This window comes from Triticum dicoccoides, chromosome 6A (genome assembly GCF_002162155.2).
Source record: "Triticum dicoccoides isolate Atlit2015 ecotype Zavitan chromosome 6A, WEW_v2.0, whole genome shotgun sequence".
In the NCBI taxonomy this organism is placed as follows: domain Eukaryota; kingdom Viridiplantae; phylum Streptophyta; class Magnoliopsida; order Poales; family Poaceae; genus Triticum; species Triticum dicoccoides.
The window spans coordinates 606,223,087-606,232,023 of record NC_041390.1 but is presented as its reverse complement, the minus strand read 5'-3'; the positions used below and the strand labels follow the sequence as shown (position 1 = coordinate 606,232,023).

Genomic DNA, 8,937 nt, shown 5'->3' with positions numbered 1-8,937 from the left:
TCACGTTTATTGAGTAACATTTATCAACTATAGTGTCTTGCATATTATAGCTACTAAGAAACTGAGGGGATTCGATGTATAAAGGAAGGTTATCTCCAATAGGACCTTTCCAAAGTCTGGAAATGTAGACTATTGCCGGCATTGATCCTTTCTTCCAGCCATATAGTGATCTTTAACTTGTAGCTTCCCAAATAAGGGAGTCACTAAACTTTTCTTCACAGTTGCAAATAGTATCTATTTTTCAGGTACTTGGCAAAAATGATATCCTTCCAAAGCCCTTTTTAATTGTCAAGTTTCCACCATCATTTAACAAGGAGACTGGTCTTTTGCTTAAGTAAATCTTTAATCCCAAAGCCAGCTTTGCATTTAAATTTACAAACTTGAGACCATTTGACAAGATAGTATCATTTTCTCCCACTCCCCCCGCCAGAAGAAAGCGCCTCCTATGTTTATCAAATCTTTCAATGAAAGTTTTAGATAACACAACATCGACATATAATAATAGGCAATACTGGACATGGAAGTGTTGAGAAGGATAAGTCTACCACCTGAAGAGGCTGCATTTCTAATCCAGGATTCACACCTCCGACTTCGGGTTATTATGAGTTGTGTATCCTTTTATATTGACTTGTGTATCTTTTTTAGTACGTTAGCTTGTGATTTACCTGTCAATAATAATGCGATTCTGTAAATAAATGTTCATCAAATTCTGCCCATGAATTACCTTGTATTTTGATTAGAAGCTTGGTAAGTAAATAAAAGTGAAATTGGTTCTGGAGGTAAGTAAATTAAGGTGATTGATTATTATACATGAAAGGTTGGATGAAGGGGTGGTGGATAGAAAGGTGAAATGGAAAGCTTGCGTTCTTTTTAAGTATACAAATATATCTGATAATTTATATTCTTACACATACTGACCTAGGGTTATTATGTTCAGGGAAATATAGGTTGAAGATATAGCTTTTCATACCCTACTTGCTCTGCAAGAATCTGGAAACATATGGATGGGGAAAATGCACAGATGCAAAACAAATCAATAAAAAACACGAAATTATGTACATTTACTTGCTTGGTTTACATGGATAAGAAAAATAAGACAATACCGATAAGCACGGTCAAATCAAAGTCGAACCACATAAAAGAGTGTAGTTAGGATTTTACGATGCCACTAAAAACTCCACTTACACTGCGCGTAGAAATTCTAAAAAGAGGTCTGCGTGGATTGTAAAATCACTTCATATTTTTTTGAGCTCAAAAAAATCACTTCATATTTTTTTCTTCAATAGTGACATAATATAATTTCTTTACCACATTTTATTTGCTCCATACCTTTGAACCAAACAAATGAAACAAAAGGAAACAAAAAATATCTGTTTCTGTAATTTTCCTCTGTTTTTTCTATAAACCAAACTATCTCTTCAAACCTATATATCTAGAGGATCCGGTAGGTTGATGAGTCCATCTAGGAATGGTGTGTGATCAATCCTACCCAACACAGAGAGGGCTACTCGAAGATATTGGTTTGCTTACAGACCATGACACGTGGGGACCCGGTGAGCTCCAGCCCAAGCTTGCAATGCTCTGCTTCCTCTGTTCCCCATTCACCGCGGGCCCGCGGCGCGGCGCAAAAACCCTCACCCACAGCAGCGGCGACCAAATCCGCTGAGCAGGCCGGCAATGCCGCGGAGGTCCGCGTCCGCCATCGTCGCCGACACGGCGAGCGGGCACCACCTCCTCACGGTCCACGGCTACTCCCGCACCAAGGGCGTTCCCACCGGGGAGTGCGTCAAGTCCCGCCCCTTCGACATCGGCGGCCACCGCTGGCGCATCGACTACTACCCCAACGGCGTGCGCGCGGAGGTCGCCGACTACGTGTCCCTCTCCCTGATGCTCGACGAGGACGAGGGCGTCGCGGCGGCGCCGGCGGTGAAGGCCCAGTACGACATCCGCCTCGCCGGCGAGGCGGAGGAGGAGGAGGAGGAGGGGGCGGCGCTGGCGTCGGCGTCGGTGGACGACTTCACCCCCGGCAGGGGCTGGGTGTACACGACGTTCGTCTCCAGGGAGGAGCTGGAGGGCTCCGAGCATCTCAGGAACGACTCCTTCACCGTCCGGTGCGACATCGTCGTCGTCCGCGACTACCGCGCCGAGGACGCGGCGGCGGGCTTCGTGTCCGTGCCCGCGTGCGACCTGCGGCGGGACCTCGCCGGGCTCCTCGAGACCGAGAAGGGCGCCGACGTGGTGTTCGAGGTCGGCGGCGAGACCGTCGCCGCGCACCGGTGCGTGCTCGCGGCCCGCTCCTCGGTCTTCGCCGCCGAGCTCTTCGGGCCGATGAAGGAGGGCAAGGAGGACATGAAGCCGGAGGTGTTCAAGGCTCTGCTCCGCTTCGCGTACACGGGCTTGTTGCCGGAGACGCGCAAGGAGGACCAAGACGTCACCTGCCAGCACCTCCTCGTCGCCGCGGACAGGTACGGCATGAGGCGGCTGAAGCTGATCTGCGAGGAGAAGCTCTGCGAGTGCATAAATGTGGGCTCGGCGGCCATCGTCTTAGCGCTGGCCGAGCAGCACCGTTGCGAGGGGCTGAAGAAGGCGTGCTTCGATTTCCTCGCCGCGCCGGCGAACCTGAGGGCGGTCGTGGCCACCGAAGGCTTCCAGCATCTGAGCAGGAGCTGCCCTTCACTCATGGCCGAGGTGATCACCATGTCCTTGGGCATTAGCTGAGTGATGGATCATGGATGCCGAAGTGTCCTACCAGGTGAATAATTATTGTTTCGAGACTAATGTAGGGGAAATATGTATGTAATCAGGTAGCTGACTTAGTAGACTCTAATTGATGATCGAGATGCCGAAAAAATGCCTCATTTTGCCCCTTTTCTGTCAATACGTAGTATCTCTGCAACTGTGAAAAATAACCAGGAAGTGCATTTTAATCAGAGGGCATGGAATGCTCTGGTTTTTAGGCAAATACTAGCAACTAGTGGTTTCAGATCCTTGTCATGGGATATTGCGCTTGTTTTAGCATTGGGTGCTCCATTTTGTTTCTGAACGACTGAACCTTATTGACTTGTGTTATTATTATCACTTGGTTATTGTGGTACATGATTTCATCATATGCCCAAACTTTCTAAGGAGATGCAGAGTAGTATGACACTGTTTCAGCCATCGGCACCCTTGCCAATTTATCATGGATGACTATTTTCAGGTAGTTGTGCTGATTAAACCTCCACTTCGAACTGTTAGTTATCTGGTTTCATTATTTCCCATGCACATCTAGAATGCTTTCTGTTTTTCAAGATGCCAAAACAGTCTCTTATCTACTCTGCCTGTTAATCAACAAGTACTCTGTTTTCAGATAGCTTGATCATTGCATGTACAATAGTCATGTATTTTTCTCCCCTTTGCCTTCTCCTTGTGTATGAAATCTCAGGGTTTACACTAGTTGGAAATGAAGAAAAAGAAGAGATGTTGAAACGAATGAATGCTGCATGATATGTTATAACAATCAGTACCCATACCTTTGAGGATGTGGTGATTTGGAACAGGGGAATCTTGAAAAACAATTTGCTTCTAGGACTGACATTGTCAGTAATATGTGTGAACTGTACCTGCTAGGAACAACATTTTTCTTCTGTTTACCAGTAGAGGTTCTATGTTGGTAAAGCCAACTGTAATACAAGGAATTTATATCTGGATCATGGGATGCTGTCTCAGTTTAGAAAATTAAAACATTCACCATTTGCTTTCCATTTTCTGCACGTGGTCCAGGGCTGCCTGTGAAACTGCAGGTCGATCTTCAGGGAGCAGCGAAGCCAGTTAATTTTTGTCAATAGCCATGTTTTTACCTGATTTGCACTCAGTTTTATATGACAGAAAATGCACAGGAGAATCTGGCTACTACTATATACTCCGTCTGTTCCTAAATATAAGTCCTTGTAGAGATTTCACTATAGACTATATACAGAGTAAAATGGGTGAACCTATGTTTAAAAGGCGTCTATATACATCCGAATGTAGTCTGTATAGTGGAATCTCTAAAAGGACGTATATTTAGGAACGGAGGGCGTAGTTTTAAATTTTCCTATCATATACTGAAAGCAGCTTAAATGCTGCATTTGTAACAAAAAGGAGCATGTGTTTGGTGTTCATAATAGTGTCAATAAAAACAGAACAACAGCGGTATGAACAGAATGTCGAAATCATTTTCCCCATTTCCTTTCCTTTCATGTGCACGCACAAACTTTCTTGACATTTCGTTTCATGAAAACAATGATGAATCACAAACATTGCAGCCTTACAGCTTACTTCATTTGCAGGTGAGCATGCTTTGCTTCTCACCCACCAGCACTTCCTCTAACCTACGATAACGGAATAATTTCCCACAAAAACCAATCAACAATTTACCTACATGCAGGAGCATAAAAGCCTGGAATATGAGCAAAGACAATGGAGTAAGGGGCCACGGTTATGGGCTCTGTTCCCTCAACCTGCACAGGCTCCAGCTTGGGGATGGCTCCATTGGCACCAGTTGCCAGCACATTGCCATTGAGCAGCATATGTTGGCTCTGCAGGTTCCCATCTTTGGCGGTGAGGTGGTATTCCTGCCTTGTGAGCCCAGCTGTTTCGCCGAGCTTCGGAATGGACCTTCTGTGCTCCTTTGCGCCGTGGGGATGCGCGAACTCTTGGGCGCCCTCGCTGTTCACATAGATGTGGTTTGTGTTGTTGCCACTGAGGTTGATCAGGAGTAGGGTGATCCCTTCCTGGAAAATTCAGAGGGAGAAATTTTAGTACAGGTCAGTTGGTTAATGCAGTGGCAGTTGCCGAAATGGAAGGGGGGCGTGGATCGCCCGTGCTCGTTACCGAATCTTTTGAGCAATGTGTATAAGCACGGATCTTGTTTGTGCCGTTGAATGTCGTGGAGAGAACCTTGGTTCCCATGAGGCGATGCCATAGCAGAGCACTGCAGAAGAAGGAAGGAATAAGTTGCATGAAGATGGCAAGTTTGGCATCATGTTTCAGTGCACAGGATGTATGGAACCAATACTTAACTTGGAAACTAAGTATGTGGTGCCACATTCTAATAAGTGGAATGATTTTAGACATGCATCGACTGGTATGTAATCATGATTTATGGTGTTCAAGGCCTTGGAATAAAAACATTATAGTTTTTCCTGTAGCGGAACTTTTCAAGAAATTCAGGCATGGCAGCTTACCTGTAGTAATCAGGATTTGGTTCAAATGTTGTTGTGTTGAGCAGGCCGTAATTCCCTCCAACCAAGGTTTGCCTGCAATAACTCTTTGTGTCGTACTTGGCGGACATCCCGAGTTGATCCAGGTACCTGAAACATCAACATGTCGTGGTTGATAAATACTATACTTCAGAATTCAGATAGTAACTTCAACTGCTGATCATTTTCTTGGCTTACCAGAAACTGAACACAAATGCATCAGTTACAAGGTGGTGGCCACTGTTGTAAGCCCCTCCAGCTTCGCCGACCCACGCGGTGGTGGATGTCCCTGCGGACTTCAGTATCCCCTGAAGGTTACTGAACGTGCTTACCATATTATCAAGGTAAGAGGGGTTGAGAATTTTCTCAACGAGATGCGTGTCGACACCTGATACAGCCAAAAAATTATATCCATTTATGCAGGTTCCATGTTTCCAGTTCAAGTGCCGAATCGACGGTGAGTCATGGCGAGCATACCGGGGCCTAAATTGTAGATATGGTGAGTTATCACATCCATCTGGTTCGGCTTTGTTTTGGCTACCAGCTCGGTGAACCAACCCGCGTCGAAGAAGCCTCCCGGCGCGATCACCAGCGGTTTTGATCCTTGGTATGCTTTGTCAACGACTTGGTTCAGGTTGATCACATCCGCGGCATACTGATCTGCACCGACCCGAGTCCCAACTCCACTGCCACTGAGTTCGTTTCCTGCAATGGAAGCACGGTAAGTTCCTAAACACCTGTACAAAAGGTACTGATTTACAATGTTTGTATTTTAAGCAACATTTTGGAAAGACAAGTTCAGGGTATTTCCTAAAAGTGTCCCTTTTTGTACATTGAGTAACGCGTGAAAAAGCAAAGGAGAGCATCATTTAGTGATATTTCCCCTTGTTCTTTACAAGTGATGATAGCTCAGCATCACCTAATCGACGCCGACATACTTGTCTGGGATTTCTTTTGCTCAAACCTATCAGGATCTCTCTTGATCATACTTATCAGAATTTCTTTCGTACCGTAAAGTAACTTGATAATAGTATTATAGCAAAAGAAAAAGAAGCTGTTTTTTGTGACTATATTTGTTTAAAGATCATGTTGATCAGCATACATACCAAGCTCCCAGCCATAGATATCATATCCCTTGCTGACAGTGTAGTGGATGAAAGAGGCAGCATTGGTGTAATCCCATGGCCCTCCCATGGAGCCATCAGGCATTGGGACCCGGCCATTCAGCGCATTCAGCCCAAAGACAATCTGTGCACTGCAATCATCACCAAAAGGACAACAAGCCAATAAAGTCACATTATCATTATCATTTTTTATTTACTTATATGTGTTTTTTTACAGCTACAGAGTTGGGGTTACTGATTACTGCGAAAATTTACCCGGATTTCTGGAAGAAGGCGTTGAGCTCATCCCACCGGTGCATGGGCAGGCAGCCCTGCGTGAACCCGAACATGGCCGACGTGTTCTTGGTGAAGGGAGAGCAGGGCGCACCGGTGTCGCCGGTGCCGTAGACCACCAGGTCCTGCAGGGAGCCGCCGAGCCGTAGCCGGAGAGGGGAGAAGGCTGCAAGAAGGAAAAGAATCGCCGGGGTTGGTACCGTGGAGCTCACTCAATGGAGAGATGCCATGATCGGCACCAGCATGGCAGCATTCATGAAACCGAAAGGTGATGAGCGTGCCTTACCTTTCACGGCGTTCTGCAGGATCTTGCTGGACAGGTCCTGCAAGGAGGGAGACAATCATGGCTTGCGTCAGGAGTTTCAGGATAAATTTGAAGGGAATTTTGCACAAATTAACCCGCGCAAAAATAATGACTGAGTTTAGTTGTTGTTTCTTTTCAAATAAAAATAGTAAATTGTGGGTTGTTCTATTGATTGGAATGTAACCAATTTTTTTGTTTGAAGGATGACATCACAGGGTTAGTGGTAGTAGTTTTGGAGTGGCCAGTAGGCACTAGCCTTTTGCATCAGCACATGATTGGAGGGACAAAAACGGAAATGGTCCGAGAGAATTACACTCCATGTAATCTCTTACCCATTCTCTCTCACAAAAGACCCCTACCGTTGCCGACACACGAAAAACAATCAACGAAAATACCTAAAAAAAACACTGCTCGTGCTCTACATAGAGTATCTCACATGTTTTTAACCATACTATTTGGGATGCAGGAGTTTCACAAAGACCTCAAGACTTTTTTCTTTTCCATAATACAGAAGGCCTCATTTCCCGCCGAAACAGGAAAAATGGCGACGGCGCCAAAAGTGACCAAATTACTTACCTGAAAATTAATAAATTCCGTTGATACAACTGGTATGAGTTCTGAAATTTTGTCATTCTTACGATTGAAATCCAATCTGTTTGGAGTGCAAGTACTAGTGCTCTTATTAAGAAGGTTGGTGGGCAGTGGGCTTTTGCATCTGCACATGATTGGCAGGGACGGAATTGGAAATGGTCCGACAGAATTGATTATAGGTCCGTGTAATCTCCTCCCTAGGCTGTCAAAATTCCTATCCATTCCAGCACAACGCGCCTCCCAAAAGATCCATGGCGCTGCCGACACCCGAAAAACAACCAAACAGAAACATATATCCTCGGAAACGATGCCCGCGTTCTAAAGAATTCATACTGTACTATGCAGAGCTCAAACAAACAATTTTTTAAATTTTTGCAGAGATTTCAAGCGTCTCAAGAAACAAATTTGAGAGTGAGACAGAGGACAGAAGCAGAGAGGGTGTGCGACGTGGGGTTACCAGGTTGAGGAGGCCGGCGCGGCCCCAGGCGCAGGTGCCGTAGTCGCACTTCTCCGGCGGCCACCAGTCCAATGTCGCGCACACGAACGCCGAGTCCGTCTCCGCCACGGCGGCCCGCGCGTCCACCACCACCGCCTCGCTGACCGCGCTCGTGCCGTTCACGGCGGCCGAGGAGCCGGCGAGCGAGAGGACGGCGACGGCCCAGACGCAGAAGCAGAGCCTGGCCGCCTGCGGCAGCAGCAATCCCGCCGCCATGCCGACCAAGAACTACAGTAGCTGGCCGGAGGAAAGAGCAGCAATGCCGCTCTTGCAGGTGAGGGAAGCTAGCTTCTTCTTGCCGCGGCCTTATGCCATGGAGAGAGGGAGAGGAGGAGGGAGAGCGGCGGGGCGTGGTGGTTTTCCGGTGGGGAGATGGGAAGCCCGGCCGGCTTTAATGGCTTTGTGTGTTTGGTGGGAGAAGCTTGGAATCTTTATATGGGGAAGGAGGGAGGTCAGGGGAGGGAGGGAGGCAGAGCAAGTTGGCAGAAGAGAGAAAGCATACCATGTCATTGGGGATTTAGGGGGGCAACAGTATTGATTATTTTGGCCAATGGAAAATAGATGCCCCTTTGTGCTTTTACATTTGGTTTCTTTGGAAAATGCTCATCTCTCTCTCTCTCTGAATTTCGCTCAGCTTTATAAATAAAACAATAACCGAACAAAAGTACACGGCCGACGGATGCAAGGTGATGAGGTAGCTCGCATACAACACCAATCCCGTGATAACCAGAACATGTAGGATGAAACCCCAAAAACACATTTTTGTAAATTGCAAAGAATGGATATATGTATTGTACGCGCAAATTTTCTAACCAAAACATGAACATATGTGACCTGTTACAAATGAAAAAGTGTGGTTTAATGTGATTAGTGGAAGATTTATTTTTGTTTGACTTTTGGCAACCTGTTGTTGGTGCCTCTGGTGGG

General features: G+C 46.3%; 2 protein-coding genes across 2 annotated transcripts; one reads left to right on the top strand and one right to left on the bottom strand.

Moving 5' to 3' along the window:
• Positions 1-1,513: 1,513 nt before the first annotated feature.
• LOC119314548 (BTB/POZ and MATH domain-containing protein 2-like) lies at positions 1,514-2,858 on the top strand. The gene has a single exon (XM_037589254.1). The coding sequence runs from the start codon at positions 1,678-1,680 to the stop codon at positions 2,716-2,718; it is 1,041 nt and encodes a 346-aa protein (XP_037445151.1). The 5' UTR covers positions 1,514-1,677; the 3' UTR covers positions 2,719-2,858.
• Positions 2,859-4,176: 1,318 nt separating this feature from the next.
• Positions 4,177-8,439, bottom strand: LOC119318364 (heparanase-like protein 3). Its single transcript, XM_037592909.1, has 9 exons — positions 7,972-8,439; positions 6,906-6,942; positions 6,602-6,785; positions 6,329-6,477; positions 5,700-5,927; positions 5,421-5,610; positions 5,208-5,333; positions 4,855-4,954; positions 4,177-4,754 (listed from the first exon to the last, which is right to left on the bottom strand). Exons 1-9 carry the CDS (start codon positions 8,224-8,226, stop codon positions 4,395-4,397), a joined length of 1,629 nt encoding a protein of 542 aa, XP_037448806.1. The 5' UTR covers positions 8,227-8,439; the 3' UTR covers positions 4,177-4,394.
• Between the last annotated feature and the right edge of the window lie 498 nt (positions 8,440-8,937).